General features: G+C 42.6%; 1 protein-coding gene across 2 annotated transcripts in view; it reads right to left on the bottom strand.

Annotated features, from left to right (window-relative positions):
- AOAH (acyloxyacyl hydrolase) overlaps positions 1-25,484 on the bottom strand; it is a 211,271-nt gene that overhangs the window by 5,452 nt on the left and 180,335 nt on the right. For both annotated transcript variants that reach the window (XM_077491659.1, XM_077491660.1), the window contains exons 15-20: positions 16,603-16,677; positions 11,952-12,124; positions 11,770-11,828; positions 9,211-9,270; positions 7,397-7,493; positions 2,428-2,504 (exon numbers count right to left, since the gene is read on the bottom strand). In XM_077491659.1, coding sequence (XP_077347785.1) covers positions 2,428-2,504; positions 7,397-7,493; positions 9,211-9,270; positions 11,770-11,828; positions 11,952-12,124; positions 16,603-16,677 — 541 coding nt within the window. The remainder of the gene's footprint in view (positions 1-2,427; positions 2,505-7,396; positions 7,494-9,210; positions 9,271-11,769; positions 11,829-11,951; positions 12,125-16,602; positions 16,678-25,484) is intronic.

The following is a 25,484-nucleotide window of genomic DNA, read 5'->3' as shown; positions in this document are numbered from 1 at the left end:
AAAGCCTGTTTAAGGCTTATCATGATGAATAGGAGGCGACACCCGAGTCTATTTAAGACTCAACAGAAGATAGCTGAGGACAACTTGAAGCAGTTTTAAGCCCGTATAAGGCTTTTCCCCAAGGTCACAGAGAGAGTCTTGAAACATACCCCTGAGATCACCAGAGCGGCGTTCCTTCCATTTAGCTTCGTTTAGAGGCTGTACCGGTAAGGACTTCCAACCAGGAGAGGCTAGTACCTGGCTGGGGCGAAGCAGTAAGGGGGTGCTGATCCATGTGGTCCCAACAGGTGAGGAAAAATAAGAGAATGCTGGGGCGGGGGCCGTATCGTCATCTTATAGTTATGTGGTCCTATCAGGTTGTGGAGGCAGAGTCACAACCCAGAGTGTATGCTGCCATGATGCGGCAGGAAAGGAGGATTGTAGTGCTACACTTTTCAGCCTTCTTTGCAAACTCAGCAGATTCAGCTGAAAGCCATGTATGGATTGATACTTTTATAAGATGTTCCAGATTTCTGGATAGATGCCTACAATAATATTAGCTGAGTCAGAATATCAAAATACTTTTTTTTGTCAATTTTAAATTCAAGCAGCAGTTTGGAAATGTAGGAAGTCAAACAATCACATTTTGCTTCTTAATGTAAAAAAAGATGGATAGAAACAAAGCTGAAACTGCACAGAAGTCAAAATCAATAGAAAAGTAACAGAGTGACAAATTGCAGCATAAACTATAAACTATAATATAATATTGATTCTGTTCTTTCCAAAAGTAAAAAAACAAACTTCTCTGCAAGTTTGAAAAATACAAATTAAAGTCAACTGGTACAATTTTTTAATGTATATTTATTGTTATTTATTAATGTTAACATATTATATTACTGTATAGTGCACTGTACATAAGTATGGTCTAATTTAGGGCTCTGTATATTTAACTGTAAAGTTGACTATACACCAAAAAAGTACACATCTCCATTAGATTTATCTATAAATATGGCACGTGGTCTAATCTGAGACACTGAGCAATTTAGTACCCAGACTAAACTCCTGGCAACAAAAGAAATTCTCCTATGAAGATGTCATAGCCAATTGTTGTTAAAGGATAACTGTACTTTTAGTACATACATGTCTTAAAGCGGGGTTCCACCCTAAAGTGGAACCTCCGCTGATCGGATCCCTCCCCCCCTCCGGTGTCACAATTGGCACCTTTCAGGGGGGAGGGGGGTGGAGATACCTGTCAAAGACAGGTATTTACACCCACTTCTGGGCATAGACTCCCGTGGGAGTCTACGCCATTTCCTGTCCTGCCGCGCTGTCTGCTGGGATACACACGGGTCCCAGTGACAGCGCAGAGAATTCCTATTGCCCTGCGCTACTCGCGCATGCGCAGTAGGGAACCGGGAAGCGAAGCCGATTCGCTTCACTTCCTGATTCCCTCACCTAGAATGGTGACGGCAGCAGCCGAGGGCCGAGCGATCGATCGGCCTCGGCTGCCGGCATCGATGGAACCCGGGACAGGTGAGTGTCCATTTATTAAAAGTCAGCAGCTGTAGTATTTATAGCTGCTGGCTTTTAATATTTTTTTTTTTTGGTGGAATCCCTCTTTAAATAACTTCTTAGCTGCTAGTGCTATGGCATTTTAGGCAATAAAAACCTCTATCTTGTTTTTTTTTTTAAATAACAGTGAACACTCCTTGTTCCAGAAATACCTATAACTAGTTGAATCCCAATCCCAATGAGACACAGCTTAATGCATAAGTTCACTTTTTAGAAAGAAATAATAAACGCAAATTGTTTTGCATGTAAAAAAAATTGCATTTATTATTATTATTATTTTTTTGGAGTCTGTAAAGCATTGCACCAGCAATCAGTAGATCACTGGTGCCATGCAGGTCTCCAGCAGATCTGCCAGTGTATACATCCATATGGCCAAGCAGATACCATCTGACAAGAGAGAATGAATTTCCACAGCGCCATGGTAGTTCATTGAAAACTACAAGCCGACAACTTTCCCATTCACAGGAAACTGAATAAGTGATGCAGGTGGCAATTGTGATAGCTAGCCGGGGGGGAGGGGCTGAAGATCCCTGCTAGCTGTCAGACTGGGGATCAGGGAGGTACGGGGGCCGGTCTGTTCGTGACATGTTACATGTTACACCTTGAATATAGTGTGATGTGCAAAATGTTACGAAAGGTGAACTTATCCTTTAAGAGGCAGTCTTAGGGGGAGATTTGCTAAAACTGGTACAGTTATGCATAGTAACCAGCATTTAACTTCATCTTGTTCAATTCAGCTTTGACAATAAAACCTAGAAACTGATTGGTTACTATGCATAGCTGCATCGGATTCTGTGTATACCAGTTTTGGAAAACCTCCTTTTTAGTGTAGGACCCTTCTAAGTGCAAGAAGTAGACTTGGGAACATTTCCTTACCTGATTAGGATGAAATCCATCCACTGGCTCCAGCAGATCCCATGGCTTTCCTCCAAGACTTTTCCATTTTGCAATCACTTAAAAAAAAAAAAATCAGATTGATGTGATAAATGTTATTAGTGGAATGTAATAAACCTCCACCCTGAGTCCTGTATATGAATTATCTCTTAAAAATAATATTAGTCTATGGTTTCCAGAAAGTGGAAGAAAAGCAGAGAGCATGTACCATTACTTTTGTATATGTTCAATTATGAGTTAAAGTAAATGTAAACCTGATTCAGGAAATTTGACCTAAGCACATATATCTGTAGTGTTTTCTTGTCTCTCTCCAAAGCCCTGAGTCCCGTATCTTTCTGCTGCTTTGTTCTTCTGTTATCAGCATGATAACTTCAGACAAGTTCTCAGACAACCAAGATAAAACCAGCCTAAAATTTGTGTCGGAATGGGTGCCATAAATAGATTAGCAGAGAGCTGGTCTATTCACAGCACAGCTCTGCACATTCATTCCTTCCTTCCTTTTCCTATGTGGAGTGGAGGTGTGTGCCTTTCCTCCTATCAGCTGTCACAGTGTAGGCCAAGAATCCACTCCCAGTGCTGAACAGGAAGAAAGAAATCTCTTAACACGATGTGCACTTTCTAAAGAATATAGCAAGTTGAAGACAGCAGATATACAGTATACATGTAAAACTTATGTAGGGAGATTTGTTTTGTCCCTGTGTATCATCTGAGGCTGTTCACTTCACTGGGTATATGTGAGGGTTTACATCCTATTCAAGCCTACACTATAACCTTTTGGGCGATGGAATTGGGTTCTTATAGCTCATGCCAGAAGGTGTAATTTTTCTGCATTTAACATGTGTTTGGAACCCAGGTCAGCAAAAACTCCATTGACCTTTTTATTGAGCCGTGCACATGGCAATTCAGAGGCTGTGTTTAACCGCATGCAGTATGTCCTATTGAGCTGCATTTGAACTGCATGCAAAGCAGGTGAAAGTCAGTCAGTCTTATTTGCCAAAATCTGTGGGTTTTTTTTCAAACACATGCGCACATAGCAAACACTGAGTTTGACTAGAATGCCCATCGATATGAGCCCTTAGACATGGCATACAAAATGATGCATATGTATGGGCTGTGCATACTGTATGTATTGGCAAAACTGCCTGTATTCTCCATCTCATTGGTGTATGTGATAAGATGACAATGCCGGAACACAATTGGGAGACAGTGGTCGCCTCCTAATAGGAAGTGCCTCAGCAAGGACATTCATGGCAGGATCACTAGTTATCATTTTAATAACAGCTGCAGATGAAAAAAAATATCAAAAACAGTGTTTGAATTTAGAATACCATGTTAAAGTTTATATGAGATTTTATTCTACTTTAGGATGTAGGTTGTGCTATTAACGCAAATTGTAGACCTTGAATTTAATAGCATTCCTGCCCTTAAAATCTGCAGACACTTTTTATTTTAATATTCAACTGGCATAATGTCATGCTCAAGCATTATGTTGCTTTATAGGAAATAAGATCAAAAACTGCAAGACATTATCTTGATTAAAGGTATTTGTTGCGCGGAAACCCAGCAAGCATAAATGACTGTAAATGATGGTAAAACAATGTGCAGAGCGTTTCACAGTGATAGAAGAAGACAGGAATACATTCTGGAACTATGAAATATTTAATTTCCAGTTCTGTATCATTAATTCAGGAAGGATGCACACAATTATAAACAGGATGGAGGAGAAGAGCATGAAAAAAAAAAGCATTTGCATTGATGCTTATTTCTTATATTCCTTTCTCTATCGCATGCAGTCATCTTCGGCTTATATAACCGTAGCATTTAATGCAAATGTAATAACCTTAGAGGCTGGAAAAAATAAAGAAAATTTCTCTTTTTACAAAAATAGTTATGTGTTATGGCGTGGGGACATTGCGTGGGTGGAATGAAATATTATGGCATCTCTTGGAAATATTTGTAAACCGCTGCCCTGGCAAGTTGTATCCAGAGGACATAACAGACTAATATATCTGTCTGCCCCAGGAATAAAAGCTGCACATTTTATTAAAACGCAAAGCATTAAAATAAAAACACGCTGATGTGTAAGTCGTGAATAAAATGAATAAGAGGAAAAAAGAAGACATATCATTAGAGGAACATTACTGCATCTTGTTTTGTTCATTTTATGAGGATGATATTAAGTTGGACCTCTGATAGGGGCCAGGTTTTAGACATCAAATTGTCCTAAGCTTTCCTAAAGGATCACTTCCTTTTGTATAAGTCCCTTGGGTCACTTTTTACATGTTTATTTTATTTTGGTAAAAGCTAATACTAGAATGAGCAATCTGTCTGCTTCATATTTAAGGCTACTTTTTTATTTTACTGTACAGACTGACAAATGCTAGATTTTCCCCCCTTCCTGCCCAGTGCACTTTTTGCGATTCGCCACTGCATCGCTTTAACTGACATTTGCGAGGTTGTACGACATTGCACCGGAACAAAATTGACGTCCTTTTTTTCCCACAAATAGAGCTTTCTTTTGGTGGTATTTGATCACCTCTGCAGTTTTTATTTTTTGCGCTATAAACAAAAAAAGAGCGACAATTTTGAAAAAACGTTTGCTATAATAAATATCCCCCAAAAATATATATAAAAAAATATTTTTTCCTCAGTTCAGGCAGATATGTATCCTTCTACATATTTTTGGTAAAAAAAAAAAAAAAATCACAATAAGCGTATATTGATTGGTTTGCGCAAAAGTTATAGCGTCTACAAAATAGGGGATAGTTTTATGGGATTTTTATTATAATTTTTTTTATTAGCAGTGGTGGCGATCTGTGATTTTTATCGGGACTGCGACATTATTGCGGACACATCGAACACTTTTGACACTATTTTTGGACCATTGTTATTTATACAGCGATCAGTGCTATAAAAATGCACAGATTACTGTGTAAATGACACTGGCAGGGAAGGGGTTAAACAGGGGGCGATAAAGGGGTTAGTGTGTCCTAGGGAGTGATTCTATCTGTGGGGGGGTGGGCTTCAACTCACATGACAGATATCACTGCTCTTGATAACAGAGAGCAGTGATCTCTGTCATGACACAAGCCAGAATGGGGAAATGCCTTGTTTACATAAGCACTTCCCCGTTCTGCGGCTCCGTGACACGATCGCTGGGAGACCGGCCGACATTGAGTCCGCCGGTCACACTGTACGCATCAGGCGTGTGCCTCCGGCGGAGCATGCGTGCCTTCTATCCCCGCCTCTTAAAGGGGATGTATAGGTATGCCCGTTTGCCCACCACTTCCATTGAGCCGACGTATGTCGGGTGCAACGGTCGGCAGGTGGTTAAACTATAGTGAGTCTTCTGACTCCTCTCAAGATCCCATTCACACACTTAATCTATAGAACATTTGTTGAATTCTGCTACAAATGTTCACAGAGAAAAGGAAACGGGAACAACAAGAAGGCAAAAATCATTGAGTCCTTGTAATGCCCACTTTATCCAGTTGCCCAATGCACTGCTCCTTAAGGGAACTACAGCCCTGCCTTGCTCAGGGGTTGAAAACTATAAAATACTTTTTGATACAATAAAAAAAAAAATACAAATGCTGACCTGTAATTCTAAAATAGAGCTGACTGACAGGACTATATCATGATTATTTAATTTAAAGTAACTCTGAATGCTGCCTCTCTTCAGAAATTCTGACTTAACGTGATTGTTAATTAAGAAAAAAACTTAATATGTACAAACAAGTTCAAACTTACCTGCTCTGTGCAATGGAGTTGCTTCCTTGATCCTCCTCTTCTCATGTCCCTCAACATTCCTTCTGGCTCCTCCCCCCTTGCCGAGTGCCCTCAAGCCCTTTTCTATTGGGGAACTCGCGTGGGTCACAGACTTGGCCCTGCCCCCCGCTTCCTGGTTTAAATTGCTCACACTTCCTTGGCAAAGCCTCAGAGACCAGGAGGTGAGGGGAGAGAAGAACTGCAGATGGGCACAGCTCAGGTAAGTATAAAGGGGTGGGGGTGGGGGGGGGTACTGATGCCTAACATTTTTTACCTTAATGCAAGGATTGCAAGAAGTTTAAAATGTTTAGGATTTATAACCACTTTAAGTACATTTGAGCCACAGACCCAGAACAAGTATGCTGTAAACTAGTGTAAGAAAAGTCACAATTCTTAATTTCTATAGCTATACTACTGTAGGTCAGTAATTTTAGACAGCACTGAAGCCAAGGCATCATCACAAGGAGATAACAGCCATGGCAGCCAACAACATTCTTTTATGAAAAACTAAATTTAATTACAATACATCTTATTGATGCATTAATTATGGAAGAAACACTGCATCTCATATGAATTTTCAGGCAATTCTACTGTACTCCCCCCCCAAAAAAAAAAAATCAAATGCACTTTTTGGAATACAGAGGAAAAACAACAGAATCTGGTTGCTGTGGGACAACAGACAGAGATGTTTTCCCTCAGACTCTTTCATAAATGAGCAAATTCGGTTGATATACTGAATGCAAAATATGTTTTTCACTTTTAAAGGGAATTTTTCACTTTGTAAGGGGATGCTTCCTTTGCTTACTGAATAAGGTGAAGCTCTGCTGACTTTTATCATCTAATAAAACCTTTTTAGTTATGTTCTTCTGTATGTTATTGGGTAGTCTTTGCAAAGTGATTTTTCATCACATTATAAGCTTTTTTGCAAATTCCCTTACAAAGTGAACAGCCTCTTTGCCTGTAGTCAATCGCCCCCATAGTGTTTTCAAATGCCACTGGCTCCTGTTTGAAAGAGCAGTATTTTTGTTCTATTTTTCACGTTTGCATTAAATTCTGAAGCTAGGAACAATTTTCTGTTCCCATTAAGATGTCCCCACCATCGGTCCAGGCCTCCTGGCCCTTTCTAGAAATGCAGGTCTGCAAACAAGTACTTAAAGTTACAAAAGTAAAATTGATGTTTTACCTTTCTGATATAAATGTTCATAGTAATTAAGCTTAAAATGTGTAAACGTCTCAGAAGTTGCAATGTCTTGAAGGACTTTGGAAAGCTGTTCAGCTCTCTACAAGAGAAAATTAGAAAACAAGCATTATCACACATAAGATATGCAACACATGTACTATACTCAACAAGACTACATAATCAAGTTTATTAATTTTGCCTTTCATCTTTTAACCTCTGTATTATGCCATACATTTTAATCTGGACAAACTACAATAGAGGACATCACATGGATTCTATTGCTTGTCATATCAAAATTTGTTTACCAACAACCTATACTACAGGTCAACGAAAAGGCACCACAGCAAATAATTGGGGGTTTCGTTTCTCACACCTTGCTTATTATGCACTTAGTGAGCATGAAATTCTACAGGCACTTTTGTAACACATCTTGCTGGATTTAGCGATAATTCTGAGGTGTTGTTAGCTTTAAGCTGCTGGAGACCCAAAAAAGTAAAATCACAAGTCAAAAAAAAAAAACTATTTACTCCTCTGTTACTTTGCACACACCACATCCCATGCAAATGTGAAAAAAAACTGATGAAACTTAGGTGAGTCACAAACTAAAGAGTTTGTGGTGCCCTAACCTACCTTCAAAGCCCTGTACACATGGTCGGACATTCTGACAACAAAATCCGTCAGATTTTTTTAGACGGGTTTTGTCCGAAACTGGTATTGCATAAACACGGTCGGACAAAGTTGTCGGAAAATCCGATCGTTCAGAACGTGATGACATTCGTTCCTTACGACGGGACTACTTTGCGGATGGTAGCCAATAGCTTTGGTCTCGTCATTTGATCTGAGCATGCGTGGCACTTTGTCCGATTGGAATTCTCTACAAACGATCGTAAAAAGTCAGATTGGATTTTGTTGTCAGAAAATTTGAGGTCCTGCTCTAAAAAAAATTTCCATCTGAAATTCCGACGGAAAAAGTCTGATAGAGCCCACACACCATTGGATTTTCCGACAATATAATCCAATTGGACCTTTTCCATTGGAATTTCCGACCGTGTGGACAGGGGCTAACACAAAACTTTTCAATTATTAAAAAACATATAAAGTTTTGCTTGTTTAGAAAAGGTAAATACAGCTGCCATTTTCTTTAAGAGGAGCTCCAGGCTCCCCCTAAAATATTAAAGTCAGAAGCTATAAATACTGTAAATGCTGACTTTTAATATAAAGACAATTACCTGTCCAGGGATCCAGTAATGTCCTCACTCTAACCGATTCTTTAATTGGCTTTGGGTGCAGGTGTCGGCATAGCAAGGAAGGAAAATAGGAAGTTAAGCTTTTGCAGCTTCACAGCCTGTTTCCTACTGCGCATGCGTGAGCCACCTGTGCCTTGTGAATAGTCCGGTAGTCTTCTGGGACCTGTGATGTGTCCCAGAAGACTGCGGGGGAAGGAGGGGGGGGGGAGGGCTGCGATCTTAACTAGAACTGGGAGCAGGAACCTGTCATAACCAGGTACCCACTCCACCCCAAAAAGTGCCAAATGTAGCAGTGGAAGGGGGGGGGGGGGGTGCAAACAAGCGGAACTTTCCCTTTTGGGCGGTGCTCCACTTTAAGGGGTTCATTTATTGCCAAACTATTGGCAAAATCAGGAAATTTTAAACCTAATTTTGCCACAATTGGCAAGTGCATTGAGTAAGGCCAGTTAAGATTTCATGTATGGTTCTTGTTCTACACACAAACATGGAAGCACACACAGATGTGATGACCTTATTAATTGCTAGTGTATGTAGTTATGCCTTTCTTGATTCATACTGTAAGATTATTACCTCTGTGGTTAGATTTCGGATTGTTCCATTTTTGTTCATCCAACCTACACAAGGGTTGATCTAAACATAAAGCAAACAGTTGTTTGATTAAAAATTTAAATCATTATACTAAACTGGTTGAGAAATTACATATGGATAGAATATGGACATGTATGTAAACCGTAATTTCACTCAACACAGTATGTGAATCGTTATCCTCTAAGGTGTTTATTTACTAAAACTGGAGAGTCCAAAATCTGGTGCAGCTGTGCATGATAGCCAATCAGCTTTTAACTTCAGCTTGTTCAATTAACTTTTGCCAAAAAAAAAATAAAAAAAATGAAACGGATTGGTTTCTATGCAGAGCTGCTCCAGGTTTTGTTCTCTCCAGTTTTAGTAACCCCTGATTATGGGCTCTTTCACACTCCACCCATGGATCCGCCTACTCAGCGAGGGATGTCCACTGATCCCTGCTGAACAGGCAGATGACAGGTCTGTGTCCACTATGCTTATGCAGAGCAGATACAGCTCCCTTTTCTTCTGTGGGCGGTCGGATGTAAACAGCCTGCCTGTCCATTTGCATCCAACGGTCTTATCCAACTGACTTATCCACCTTACCAACCGCTTAGTGTCTGTCAACCCTCTCCTCCAATCCCTACACTGGCTCCCAATCACCCAGCGAATTAAATTCAAAATACTAACCACAATATACAAAGCCATTCACAACTCTGCCCCGAGCTACATCACCAGTCTTGTCTCCAAATATCACCCAAATCATCCTCTCCGCTCTTCTCAAGACCTCCTACTCTCAAGCTCTCTCGTCTCCTTCCATGTTCGTCTCCAGGATTTCTCCAGAGCCTCTCCCATCCTCTGGAACTTGCTACCTCTACTGGTCCGGCTATCCCCTACTCTTGCTACCTTCAGACGATCCCTGAAAACTCATCTCTTCAGGGAAGCCTATCATGTCTCCAACTAATCTCCTACCACTTCCATCAGCTCATTCCCCACAGTTTAACCTTTTGTACCACCTGCCCCACCCTATTAGATTGTAAGCTCTTCTGAGCAGGGCCCTCTTAACCTCCCTGGCGGCATGATTCATTCTGGTTTTAGGTGCTGAAAGCGGTACAATTATTTTGCATGGAAATTTGGCGTTTTATATTGTAGTCCTGTAATTCTTAGGAATGACTCTCTTAAATCTGTTCAAACCAGAGTCTAGTAGACATCCTGGGTATGATAAAGTTTATAATATAATAAATAATAATAAAAATTATTCAATAATGTAATCAAATCCAAAACACTGAAATTTGCTCATTTGCAGAATTGTCGCTGTCATTAGATTTAGTGTTTGATGACGAATTTCCCCACAAATCACTATCGCTCAATTCTGCAAGTGATTCTAATTTATTATCGCTGTTTTCTAGTTGGTCTAAAATCACTTTTGACATAAAGGGACACTTTTTGGTTGCTATGGACAATCTCCAAATTCCAGGCAGAAAAAACTGTATTTATAATATAAAAGTGCACGCAGGGCACTGCACAGACCACTAGCGACAAAGGGGGTGTGTAATTTTTTTTATACAGTACTGTAATCTGTAAGATTACAGTACTGTGTGTGTTTTGTGTATTTTATCTTTTTTGAATTTGGCGCCCATAACGTCGCAGGGAACGGAGCTCAGCGGCACTCAGGCACTGTGTGAATCGAGCGGAGGACAGCTCGATCACACAGCGCAGAGGACATCGCTGGATCCAGGCGACAAGGTAAGTAACCTCTCCCTGTATCCAGCGATGCGATCCTGAGTCTGGCTCGGGGTTACCGCTTATGGTAGTAAAATCCTAACCCGAGCCAGACTCGGGATTACCACCAGGGAGGTTAATCCTTTTGTATTTTATTGTATTGTAACTGTATTGTCTCCTTTTATATTGTAAAGTGCTGCGTAAATTGTTGGCGCTATATAAATCCTGAATAATAATAACTGTCATCTGATCAGATCTGCCAGAGAGATGGGGAATGGATCCCCCATCTGTCCAATTTTAGTGGATGGGATTGGATGTCAGCGGGTGTAAACAGACACATGTCCATTTACATCCGCTGCTCCATAGAGAGCAACGGATCGCTCGATGGGGTCCGCCTAAAAAAACTGATAGGTGCACCCAATCGGTCCATCAGTGTGAAAGGGGCCTTATTGAAAGTAAATTTAGTACTAGGTTTACATTATTACCTTATCTGACTTATACTGTTTAATTAAATTCAAGAAGGTTAAATATATGGAAACATCTTTCAATTACAAAAGTTCCAGAACCGTTTTGTTGACACAGAGTATCCAAGTTAACATTAGCCTATGTAGTCTGCTAGAAGAACAATTTGCATCTTCAAACACAGTAATTTCAAATCAACTTAACAAAACCTGACATTTTGCTACTGAAACAATGAAAGCGTAAAACAAACATTAGAGGCTTATATGAACTATGAAGAAATGCATTAAATCCGTCTCCAGGCACTCTTCTTTTATATTTTCCTATTATTTGACTGTGTGACTACCTGTCATTTGATACATTTAAATGTAATATTTTTTTTTTTACCGAAAGACAGCTCAGGAAATCATAGAATTGTGCATATGTGACATCCTTGTTTAACTGTCCTGCATTAAGAAAAAAGAAATTTAAATTGACAATTTAATTTGGAGATGAATACAAATATTCAGTTTATAAATACATATACTATATAATGAAGGTGAACAAGCATTGTCATGAATTTTAATTACCGATGGGATGATATCTGTCATGTAAGGAATCCCAGAGGAATCGTCCGTCAGCTAGTGACATTAAAATGACATGGCTTCCATTTGGTAAATGGGTATCTAGGTATTGAAGATCCTCCATGACATCAGCTTTCATCTCTGCGGGTGTTGTCATATGTTTAAGTGTATCTGCATGACTAGAACACAAGTAAAACAAAGTATTTTTTAGCTGTTGTGCAACTTTCGCATGAAAAAAAGTAAAATACATGCCATTTGACCTCCTCCCCTGCAATCATCTATAATATAGATCTGTGATGGTGAACCATGGCACCCCAGATGTTTTGGAACTACATTTCCCATGATGCTCATGCACTCTGCAGTAGTAGTAGTAGTAGCTCATGCACTCTGTAGTTGAGTAGCATGGGAAATGTAGTTCCAAAACATCTGGGGTGCCAAGGTTCGCCATCACTGATATAGATAATTGCAGGGGAGGAGGTCAAATGGCATTAATTTGACTTTTTTCAAGCAGCGCTTGCAGTAATGAGTGTAGTGTCTGAGATGCCTGCAATCATTAGGCCTCATGCACACTGGACGTTTTACAGCCACTCTTAGGGGAGTCACACATTTTTTTCCCTTCCTCTAAACTTCAAAAAAGAGATGATAACAGCCTATGCGTGCATGAACACATAGGATAACATGCTGGAGAGTTTATTGACTGTAGAAAAAAAAAAAAAAAACATCTGTAGCCAAGAACAGCAGCTGTATAGGATTGTAAAGCGCAAAAATGCTGCTGGCTTCTAGGAGAGTTAAATAAACGTCCTGTGTGCATGAGGTCTTTTAATTAAATTAGTGCAGGCAGCACAAAAAATACACACATTACTTCAGGAACTGCCAATCATTATTGACTATAAGACCCCTTTCACACTGGGTCGTTTTGCAGGTGCTATTGCGCTAAAAATAGCGCCTGCAAACCGACCTGAAACAGCCGCTGCTGTGTCTCCAGTGTGGAAGGGCTTTCACACTGGAGGGGTGCGCTTGCAGGAAGGGAAAAAAACTCCTGTAAGCCGCACCTTTGGAGCGGTGAAGAAACGGTGTATACACCACTCCTGCCCATTGAAATCAATGGGGCAGTGCGGCTATAGTGCAAGCAAAGCGGCGCTTTGAACCCTTCTATGGCTGTTAGCGGGGGTTAAAACCACCCCACTAGCGGCCGAATAGCGCTGCTAAAACGAAGGTAAAGCAGAGCTATAAATAGCGCCATTTTATCGCCGACGCCGCTCCCGCCCCAGTGTGAAAGGGGCCTAACTGTACCTACTTCAGTTCTCATTTGCCTAGTCACTGCCAAAGGGTAGCTTGAATTTTTCATTCACCATTTCAACATTTCTGTTCTGTTAAGGTGGGCTCAATAATAACACTTTCCACCACACCAAGCACATTTAAAAAAATGTTTTTATTCACATATTTATTTAGCCTTGTCATTGGGGGCCGGCTGCAAGAACACGAAAAACAGCCAGCGCCTGGTGACGAAAAGGAGGAAGCTGTTAAGCTGTAAGTTAAACCCATCCATCCCACAATACCACAGAGTTTTTTTGATTAATCTGCATGTATACCAGACTTATAAAATTACCATACACACTGCGGTAGGATGTCTCCTAAACTGATTGAGGACTGTTATCTAGGGCAGTGGTTCTCAACCCTGTCCTCAATTACCCCCAACAGGCCATGTTTGCAGATTTTTCCCTTATCTTGCACAGGTGCTTTAACCACTTCCTGCCCAGCTTATAGCTGAATGACAGGCGGGCAGTGGTTCAGTTATCCTGACTGGGTGTCATATGACGTCCAGCAGGATAACAGCCAGCGCGTGCCTGTGGGGACAAGCATTGCGGTGATTGATGGTGCGGTGTGTCAGTCTGACACACCAGTACACTGATCTCAGTAAAGAGCCTCTGATGGAGGCTCTTTACCACATGATCAACTCTGTCCAAACACAGCTGATCACGATGTAAACAGTAAGATGTTGATCGGCTTTTCCTCACTCGCGTCTGACAGACGCGAGTAGAGGAGAGCCAATTGGCTGCTGACAGGGGGGGGGGGGGGGGGTCTGTGCTGATTGTTTATCAGTGCAGCCCCCCTTCGGATACCAGCCCAGGACCACCAGGATGCCGCCAGGGATGGCCACTACACTGGACCACCAGGTATACCACCCTAGACCACCAGGGATATGCCAATCAGTGACAATTAAAAATGCCTGTCAGTGCCACCAGTGATGCCTATCAATGCATCATGCCACCTTTCAGTGCCCATCAGTGCCGTCTCAGTGCCACCCATAAGTACCCATCAGTACAGCCTTTCAGTGCCCACCAGTGCCACCTATGAGTGCTGCCTATCAGTGCCGACCGTCAGTGCCACCTCATTGGTGCCGCCTTATCAGTACAGCTTAACAGTGCCCATCAGTGAAGGAGGAAACTTACTTACAAAATTTTATAACAGAAACAAAGAAAGACATTTTTTTTTGTTCATTTAGCAAAAAATTAAAACTGCAAAGGTGATCAAATACCACCAAGAGAAAGCTGTATTTGTGGGAACAAAATTATAAAAATTTAGTTTGGGTACAGTGTAGCATGACCGTGTAACTGTCATTTCAAAATTGACAGCGCTGAAAGCTGAAAATTGGCATGGGCAGAAAGGGGCCTGTATTGAGGTGGTTAAATCAGAGTCAATGGCTTGGTATTTTGGTCAGCTATTTTATCTAAGAGAAATTCCCAAAACATGACCTGTTGGGGGTACTTGAGGACAGGTTTGAGAACCACTGAGGGTAGTGTTGTGAACTACAAAAGGGAGTTATAGGTGTTGATTAACTAATGCCGGCCATACACAGTTCAAATTTCAAAAGAATTTTCTTTCAAAAATCATATCTAAGAATTTTAGTATGAATTTCGCACCATTAGTGGGCTGCAGCAACAGCCGATTTTCGTGTGGAAATCAAATTTTAGGAATCGGACATGTTGGAAATTTTTTAAAAAGAACAATTTTCTAATCACTGATGGGAGAATCGTGCGAGAAATGTAATATAAAAAGAAAATTTACGGAGAGAAAAGAAGATTCCCGGCCAATAAAATTCTTTTCTGTAGCAACATGAGGTGAAATTGAAGGCTTGGTCGGCCAAATTTCGAAAATCAATGGTGGCATCATCGGATCACAAAAAACCCTGAATTTTCTGATTTTAAAAAGAAAATTTGTTCGAAATTCGACTGTGTATGGCCTGCATAAGGCTGGAGACAATATCTGGTGCAGCTGTGCACCAAATAATTGGAAGCTGATTGGTTACTATGCAGAACTGCACCAGATTTTGAACTCTCCAGTTTTAGTAAATCTATCATTTATACTGCATCTACTGTACACCAATTATCTGTTTGGTCTTGCATATGTTCCACTACTTAAGGTTGTTTTCTCACTATTCTGTGTACATTTTGTAAGCAGAATAAAGAGATTTAATGATTGAGTGCCAGATAAAAGCATGATAGTACCCGATATCAAACTTTAAAAAGTTGTACTAGAATACAGGATTTCCAGAACACATATGAAGATGCCAAGGTTACATATATCTTATGATACAAGGCAGCGGTGACGGACTCCAGTTAGGGGCAGAACTTCGACAATGGTGAATGGAGAGAACTGTCACCACCATGAGTGTGACATCTGAGCTATTTTTGTGTAGGTAATCAATTCCCCATTCAGATATAGTTATTTCCTTTAGAGTCTAAATCTGACAAGGCTGGGGTGTTTATCCAAACTGTACATTAACATTTGGTACCAGATATCTAAACTGTCATCCAAGTGATCGTATTGTATGCACCTGTAAAGTTTATGTAGAATGTGATTCATGTTACTGCTCTTCACTTAAAAGCTTGGGTGGTACCGACACCTGTAGATGGTCTGTAACGGACAGAAGTTATACATTGTATATCACTATTGTGTCATTGTCGCAATGTCTTTAGTGACATCATTTTATAACCTACAGGGATTTTTGCTGTTTCCAAGATGCTAATATGTTGAAAAGCTTGGGTTATAATCACTTTACCTAGAGTTAACATTTCTCTTGTGGGGAGGCTTTCTATGGCCATCATTGTTCTATTTGATCCACTGGCAGCAGGAGTACTCATCACAAACCTCCTCTAGTACTCCCTTAATGGTGCCATATTTTGCAATAACATCATTATGTACAGTGGAGGTCTTTGGTGTCTGCTGCGACCAACCCTCTCAGTAAGGTCCTGTTTGAAGGGTGGTCTTACATTTGAAGCATTTGCCTCTTTGTCTGCTGTTCTATCTATAGAGATGTGTCTATTATAGATAATTGAAATACTCATGAAGTGCTTGGAAAAGAGACATATAAGTTGGCTGGTTTTCTGCTCGAAATGTTCCTTTTGATTATGTATGCATTATACAATGCTGCGCGGATCACCTTTTTCAATCATGCCGGCTACTTCCATGGTTTGTGTAGGTTATTTATAGGGCTTTGCCTTTATCCTTCAAGCTTGTGAATTGTTTAATTTCCTCTACTTGTAACTGTTAAAATTGCAGCAAATAGAGCCTTGTGAATGACTGTATGATTGCTTATTTCCCTTTTCCTTACAGTTTCATGAATAGGCAGTTATATTCTTTGCATGAAACTTACTTATTGCAGACGTCATTGCCAATCAATTCATAAAAAACAACCACAGGTTTGTCAATTTCTTGATTCCGTGCCAAGCTGAAATACAAAATGAAGACAATGGTAAAGTAGTATTAAACCCAAAACCAAAAATTGAATATATTGCAGCTAATAATCCTTAGATGTGGTGGCTGCATCAGTTTTCTTTTTATAGACTTTTTTCCTTTTGTTTTCACCTGGTGATCTGTCCATTAACCACTTGACCACTGGGCACTTAAACCCCCTTTCTAACCAGACCAATTTTCAGCTTTCGGTGCTCTCATACTTTGAATGACAATTACTCAGTCATGCAACACTGTACCCAAATGAAATTTTTGTAATTTTTTCACACAAATAGAGCTTTCTTTTGGTGGTATTTAATCACCACTGTTTTTTTTTTTTTTTTTGCGCTATTAATCAAAAAAGACAGAAAATTCTGTAAAAATTATTTGTTTCTTTTAAAATGTATTGCAGAGTATTGGCTAGTATTGGCCGAGTATTGGTGAGTACTGGCAGTGTATTGGCAGGTTATTGCAGAGTATTGCAGTGTGTTGCAGAGTATTGCACAGTGTTGCTGAGTATTGGCAGAGTATTGCACAGTGTTGCAGAGTATGGGCAGAGTACTGCAGATTATTGTCACTGCCATCTCTCCCCCTCTCTTTTCTCACTGTACCGATCGGTACAGAGATGGGAGGGAGGAACCGGCGTCATGACGTGACGCCAGTTTGTTTACAAGTGATCGCTCCGTCATTTGACAGGGCAATCACGTGGTAAACGGCCGCTCGCTATCAGATGCACCAGGTCCTCCGCAGTCAAGGATGTTCCCGGGTGCATGCCCCAGGGGGCGCACGGGAGCAAGATTCTGGAAGGATCGCCAACGTCGTCTTTCGGCTATGGCGCGGTTGGCATGTAGTTAATACACCTCCTGTATTAGTTCCCCCAATCTGGATAAATCAACACAGGAGGCATAGCAGAATAGCAGACAGTAGTATGGTCAGTCTGTGGGGGAGGGGAGTGTTAAACGTACTAGCAGATTTAAATACACTAGCAAATCAAAGCCAAACTTCAGCTCACACTTTATAATAATTTGCAGCAAACTGTTTTGTCCCTTTTAGGATAAAGGATACAGGTTTTACACAAATACATAAAAGCTGGTCATTGTAGGTACCACTGCATTTGTTAAATTGTTTGTTTCCTCCCTGTAAACTGATACATTCTGCTTGAGAGCTTCCGTTTTTGAAAAACAACAGTTACTGACTGCATCACCAGATGAAAATAGAAGAAAGAAAGCCTAAAAACGAAAACGAATGCAGCCATCACATCTACGAATCACAGAGCTGTAATATAATAAATGTTTTCTTTTTGGTTTAATAACGCTTTAAGTAAGATGAAATAAATAGGAAAATAATGAGACATCAAGGCTGTATGAGGGAGGTAAAATCAGTACAGCTATCAAACCTTGTCCATCCCTCCAAGTTTCATGGGTAAGTTTAGATTTTTGGGCACCAAAAGGGGGAAGACTATCACACTTGGGTTTAATAACCCAAATACCGTTTTTATTTAGATGGATATAGGAATAATAATTACATGCTGACAATCTAAATGGTATTTATATTAAGGCATTTATTGGCATTTTATGGCAACCTTATGTAATGGGATATCTTTGAAAATGTAATGCGCATGAAGGCAATGGAGGAGAGGGAAGGTCAAGGTAGGCAAAGAAGAGGGTGCAGGAGATGATCACCAGCAGCGTGACATACAGCAATGACACCTGCACCGTGATAGAGTGATCTGACACCAGCACCGTGATAGAGAGCACTGACATCAGCAGCGTGACATACAGCAATGACACCTGCACCGTGATATACAGCACTGACACCAGCACCGTGATAGAGAGCACTGACATCAGCAGCGTGACATACAGCAATGACACCTGCACCGTGATAGAGTGATCTGACACCAGCACCGTGATATACAGCACTGACACCTGCACCGTAAGCAGCCCCAGGAGGAAGTCAGCACAGCACAGGGATGGTGGGAGCCCCTCATAATAAGCAGCCCCAGGAGGATGTCAGCATAGCACAGGGATGGTGGGAGCCCCTCATAATGAGCATAGCACAGGGATGGTGGGAGCCCCTCATAATGAGCATAGCACAGGGATAGTGGGAGCCCCTCATAATATGCACAGCAGAGGTACAGCCCCAGGAGGAAGTCAGCACAGCACAGGGATGGTGGAAGCCCCTCATAATAAGCAGCCCCAAGAGGAAGTCAGCACAGCACAGGGATGGTGGGAGCCCCTCAGAATAAGCAGCCCCAGTAGAAATATGACACCGCTCAACCTCTTCAAACAGGAGGGTACGGGCATATAGTACGGTGTGCTTTTTTTGGACAAGGAAGTGAGCCAAATGAAGAAAGAAGGTCTGTGTGCTCTATTAAAAAAATTGTTTCTAGACATATACATGGTCTACTGGTCACGTGTTGAATTCCTCCGAGATCCATGCCTCATTCATTTTTAGAAATGTGAGGTAGTTAACACTGTTGTGAGCTAGGCGAGTACGCTTATCAGTCACGATCCCCCCTGCTGCGCTGAACGTCCTTTCGGACAGGACACTGGACGAGGGGTAAGCCAACAGTTCGATTGCAAATTGGGCAAGCTCTGGCCAGAGGTCAAGCCTGCCCACCCAGTAGTCCAGGGGTTCATCACTCCTCAGAGCGTCCACATCGGCCGTTAACCCGATGTAGTCAGACACCTGACGGTCTAGGCGTTCCCTGATGCTGGATCCGGATGACACCTGTCGATGGGTCGGCTGAAAGAATGACCTCATATCCGAAGTCACCAACACATCTTCAAACCGGCTTCTTCTTGCAGGCGCTGTTGGATTGGTACCCGCAACTCCTTCTCTGGGAGTGGGAATTGCTCCTCTGCCAGCGCACGCAAAAGCAGAATGCAGCATTTTTCGAAGCAAGGCCTGGAAGTGCTCCATTCTGACAGCCCTCTGTGACGGCGGTAACATTTACGCCATTTTGTGTTTGTACCGGGGATCTAAGTACATTGCCACCCAGTACTGGTCCTTGACCCTTGTGCTTTTTATACGGCGGTCCCTATTAAAACACTGGAGCATGAAGGCCCCCATTTGCACTAAACTGGAAGCGGTGTGGTGGCCTGGCTCCTGCTCATCATCCAGGATAATGTCGATCTCTTCATTCTCCTCTCCCCATCGACGCACAACAACAGGGATCCCAGAAAGGTTTAAAGCATGCTCTTCTTGCTCCTCCTCATCCGCCCCGGCACCATCCTCCTCTGACTCCTCTTCAGACTCCTGTTGTTCACTTGTCTCAGATAGAGTAGCCCCCCCCTGGGAATTCATCCAGCATTGCGACTTCCTCATCTTCCCGCTCCTGCTCATCCACAGCTTGATCAATGACACAATGCAATGCACGCTCCATAAAGAAGGCATAAGGTACCATGTCACTAATGGCGCCATGGCTGCGACTGACAGTTTGGTGATCTCCTCAAATGGGCGCAGAAGTCTGCATGCGTCGCGCATGAGCAGCCACTGGCGCGGTGAAAAAAAACCCAGCTCCCCAGAACCTGTTCTGCCGCAGAGTTCATACAGGTAGACATTAACTGCACGTTTCTGCTGGAGCAGCCTATCAAGCATATAGAAGGTTGAGTTCCATCATGTCGAGCAATCGCAAATAAGACGTCTGACCGGCAGATTGTGTCGCCGCTGAATGTCAGCAAGGCGAGCCATGGCCGTGTAAGATCTTCTGAAATGGGCCGAGATTTTCCTTGTCTGCCGCAAGATGTCCTGGACCCCAGGGTATTTGACAACGAATCGCTGCACGACCAAGTTTAAGACGTGTGCCATGCATGGCACTTGCGTCATTTTGCCCTGTTTCAATGTGCTAAGCAGATTGGCACTGTTGTCACACACCACTTTACCAACTGTCAAATTGAGCGGTGTTAGCCACTGATCTGCCTGTGAATGCAAAGCTGAAAGGAGTGCTGGGCCAGTGTGGCTCTTGGCTTCCAGGCACAACAGACGCAGCACGGCATGGCACGTCTCACCTGGCATGTCGAATAGGTTCTGGGGAGCTTGGGCGGCGCAGCGGAAGAGACGCTAGCAGCGGAAAAGGAGGAGTCAGCCAAGGAGGAGAGGGAGGAGGATGAAGTAGGAGGAGGAGGAGGAGAAGAAGAGCCAGGCCTGCATGCAATCCGTGGCGGTAAAACCAAATCTACACGGGTGCCACGGATTACATGCTTGACGGCCGTCAGAAGGTTCACACAGTGGGCAGTAAAAGTGATATACCTTCCCTGCCCGTGTTTGCTAGACCACGTGTCTGTGGTCAGATGTATCTTGGCACCGACACTGTGTGCCAGAGTTACATTCACTTGCCGCTGAACATGGCCATATAGCTCTGGGATGCCCTTCTGTGAGAAATACTTCCTTCCTGGGACCTTCCATTGTGGTGTTCCAATGGCCACAAATTTGCGAAAGGCCTCCGAGTCCACCAGTTAATATGGCAGTAGTTGGTGGGCTATGAGTTCTGACAAGCCAGCCGTCGACCGTTGGGCAAGAGGGTTATCTGGCGTCATCATTTTTTTATGCTTGAACATTAGGCCCATGAAAGCCTGCCTTTTTGCAGAAAAACGTGAGCTTGGCATGATGGATGGTGGAGTGGAGGACAATTGTGAAGAGAGAGGAGAAGTAGAAGACGAGGCTGGACGGTGAGAGCCTGGAGTGTGGCTTTGTGTGTTCCGTTGCTCCCACTGGGCTCGGTGATGGCTGCTCATGTGCCTTCCTAGGTGAGTGTTGGGCTTACCGCGACTAATGCGTTGACTGCAAAGATTGCAGATGGCAACGCTATTGTCAGCAGCGGACACGTTAAAAAAGCCCACACTGCGGAGCCATGTGCCGGTGTCCTGGGAGCGCCAGATGTGACCGTACATGGTCGATGACTCGCTCCTGATACATTTGCAGTCTGCTTTGTCCCTCCTGTGCAATGTAAGTTATTCCTGCTTCTCCTCCCTATCTGCTGGTCCATATCTCCCTCTGAACTCCCCTCCTCTTCCTCTCTTGTGGGCACCCACGTGACATCACTAGACACGTCATCATCGATGTCACCTTCCCCACCGCTATAAGTAGAGATCTCGCAGTAGGCAGCAACAGCAGGGACCAACCTCCTCCTTGGGCTGATCTGGGTACTGTCGTCAGACTGCTGAGTGCCGGTTGTTGCTACCTCCTCTTCCTGATCCAATACCAAGAGTGGCTGCGCATCAGAAATGTCTTGATATGGATCGGAAAATAATTCCTGTGACTCAAGCGGAAGGTATGTGGTGGTGGTGGTGTTGTTGGTGGTAGTGTCTTTGGGGGTGCACATAGCAGAGAGTGAAGAAGAGGGTGCAGATCGAGAGGATGAGGAGAGTGCAGAAGAGTAAGGCTGAGTGAGCCACTCAACCAAGTCTGGTACGTCCTTTAAAGTAATTGAACGCACCTTCTGCAACTTCCCACTTTGGCTCAAGCCTGTTGCTCCTGCCCTACCCCTACCAACCCTGCGGAAGGGCCTGCCTCTTCCTCTGCCTGTCATTTTTTAAATGACCCTGTGACAAAACTCTCATTCCCTATACTGATAAAGGACTGCTGCAGTATAGGGCAGCAGTCAGCAGTAGTGCACCTCAACCCTATGTATTGTGGACCTATACCAGTCCTTAAGGAATAGCAGACTGTACCTCACTCAACCCTATGTACTGTAGTACCCTATACCTTACCAGTCCTTATAAGGACCTTTGTGGAACAAGTAGGCTGTGAATGATTAGCAGACTGTACCTCAGTCCCTATACTGATAAAGGACTACTGCAGCAGAAGGGCAGCAGTCAGCAGTAGTGCAACTCAACCCTATGTATTGTGGACCTATACCAGTTCTTAAGGAATAGCAGACTGTACCTCACTCAACCCTATGTACTGTAGTACCCTATACCTTACCAGTCCTTATAAGGACCTTTGTGGAACAAGTAGGTTGTGAATGATTAGCAGACTGTACCTCAGTCCCTATACTGATAAAGGACTGCTGCAGTATAGGACAGCAGTCAGCAGTAGTGCACCTCAACCCTATGTATTGTGGACCCATACCAGTCCTTAAGGAATAGCAGACTGTACCTCACCCAACCCTATGTACTGTAGTACCCTATACCTTACCAGTCCTTATAAGGACATTTGTGGAACAAGTAGGTTGTGAATGATTAGCAGACTGTACCTCAGTCCCTATACTGATAAAGGACTGCTGCAGCAGAAGGGCAGCAGTCAGCAGTAGTGCACCTCAACCCTATGTATTGTGGACCTATACCAGTCCTTAAGGAATAGCAGACTGTACCTCACTCAACCCTATGTACTGTAGTACCCTATACCTTACCAGTCCTTATAAGGACCTTTGTGGAACAAGTAGGTTGTTAATGATTAGCAGACTGTACCTCAGTCCCTATACTGATAAAGGACTGCTGCAGCAGAAGGGCAGCAGTCAGCAGTAGTGCACCTCAACCCTATGTATTGTGGACCTATACCAGTCCTTAAGGAATAGCAGACTGTACCTCACCCAACCCTATGTACTTTAGTACCCTATACCTTACCAGTCCTTATTAAGGACCTTTGTGGAACAAGTAGGTTGTGAATGATTAGCAGACTGTACCTCAGTCCCTATACTGATAAAGGACTACTGCAGCAGAAGGGCAGCAGTCAAGTATAATATTCTTTCTATATTTGGAAGAAAGAATATTATATGTGTACAAGCCTATTACCATACCAGTCCTGAAAAGAACCTTTGTGGACCTAATAGTAACAGCTACTGATTAAACTGACTGTCCCTCACTGCCTCACACACAGCTTCCTGTCTGTCCCTATTTAAACTGACAAAACAGAGGCTACTGGAACAATAATTGAAATAGCACTTTTGTGGACCTGATAGTAACAGCTAATGACTAAACTGGCTGTCCCTGCAGCACACACCGTCCTGTCCCTTTCTCTAAACTGACAAAAGACACTCAGGCTGCTGCAACAATCACTAGCACAGCACTGCCTATCCTGAACTACACCTAACACCTATACCAGTCCTGAAAAGAACTTTTGTGTACCAAATAACTAGCGATTTGGGTCACTGTAATCTCTCCCTGCTCCACACAGCAACCTCTCCCTATAGTGACATACGAAAGAATGTAAAATGGCCACCGGATCGGGTGTATTTATAAGTTAGGGGGAATGTCCAAGTGTCCATGTGCTGTAATGTCTCAATTGGCTGTCCTGTACCCCATGATGGATGTGTCATCATAGGTCAAAGTTCTTTTACACAGTAAACCCGGAAGTCCGCCGGGTGAACGGCGGCAATAGTCCGCCGATCGGGCGGACGGCGAACAGCCGAAATTCGCCGCGAAACGACCGCCGGGCGAACCGTTCGGCCATCCCTAATGACAGCAACCAGGATGTGCAGGAGGTTTAAGAGTAGGCATTATGTGCAAGAGAGTATGAAGGGTATGCCAGGGGACAACATTTTCAGGAGGAGATTGCAGTGTATGACAGCAGGCAATATGTGCAGGAGAAAAGCACAGATGGTACTACAGAAGGAAATATAAGCAGGAGAGAAGTGCAGGAGGGTATGACAGTGGGCATTATGGGCAAGACAGGAGTGTGAATGGTATGACAGTGGGCAATATGTGCAAGAAAGGAGTGTAATTAGTATGACAGTGGGGAGTTAGTGCAGAATAGAAGTGTAGCATTTGAATCACAGCAGAGAAATGTGCCCTTAAATGCATGTGGAACCTATTTACAAAACTATATAAAAAAAAAATCCTCAAAGAATGGGATCATAAATGGACCAAAAAACTGCGATATTGTAAAAGTACAAAATTTATTAACAAGACAGTTAAACAATGTGTAATAGAAAAGAAGGTTGATAAATAAAAACACAAGGTATGATCAACATCGAATCAAACCAAGGAATAACCTAGGAATCAACTGTCAAGGTGAGACAGAAGAAATCCAAAATTTTACTGAGTAATTAACCACTTAAGCCCCGGACCAATTTGCAGCCAAAGGACCAAGCCCCTTTTTGTGATTCGGCACTGCATCGCTTTAACTGACAATTGCGCGGTCGTGCGACATGGCTCCCAAACAAAATTGGCGTCCTTTTTTTTCCCACAAATAGAGCTTTCTTTTGGTGGTATTTGATCACCTCTGTGGTTTTTATTTTTTGCGCTATAAACAAAAATAGTGCGACAATTTTGAAAAAAAAATACAATATTTTTTACTTTTTGCTATAATAAATATCCCCAAAAAAGGCCGATACGTATTCTTCTACATATTTTTGGTAAAAAAAAGTGCGCTCCCGACCCACGGCTGGGCACTTAAAAAGCAACGTACAGGTACGTGCTTGTGCCCAGCCGTGCCATTCTGCTGACGTATATCGGCGTGAGGCGGTCCTTAAGTATTTAAAGAGCAGCAGAATGGAAACTGAGCTCTTCCCATGGGAGAGCTTTGCACAGGAGAAATAGGGATTAAAATCAGTGTCCAGGAAAATTTGGAAGGGTATTCCAGAACAGTAAAGATTGTCCTTTGGGACATTTTTCCCCTGCTGTAGCAAATTGGAGCATGCTTTGCTGTTTTTTTGTTTTTTTTTGCCTTCCTCTTGATCAACTGTGGGTATAGGTTTGTGCATATGGGATTGTATTTATTTTTTTTTTGGTTGAACTTGATGGACCTGTGTCTTTTTTTTCAACCTGACTAACTATGTATAGATGGTTGGGATTGTGTCAGCAACAATGCATGCTATGAAAATTGTAGGGAGAATACTTAAACCGAAATAAGAGTGTCAATGGA

The sequence above is a fragment of the Lithobates pipiens genome, unplaced genomic scaffold (assembly GCF_037356315.1).
Source record: "Lithobates pipiens isolate NorthernLeopardFrog02 unplaced genomic scaffold, aLitPip1_a1.2 Scaffold_19, whole genome shotgun sequence".
NCBI classification, from domain to species: Eukaryota; Metazoa; Chordata; class Amphibia; order Anura; family Ranidae; genus Lithobates; species Lithobates pipiens.
The sequence above is the reverse complement of the archived record's forward strand: the minus strand, read 5'-3'. Positions and strand labels throughout refer to the sequence as shown.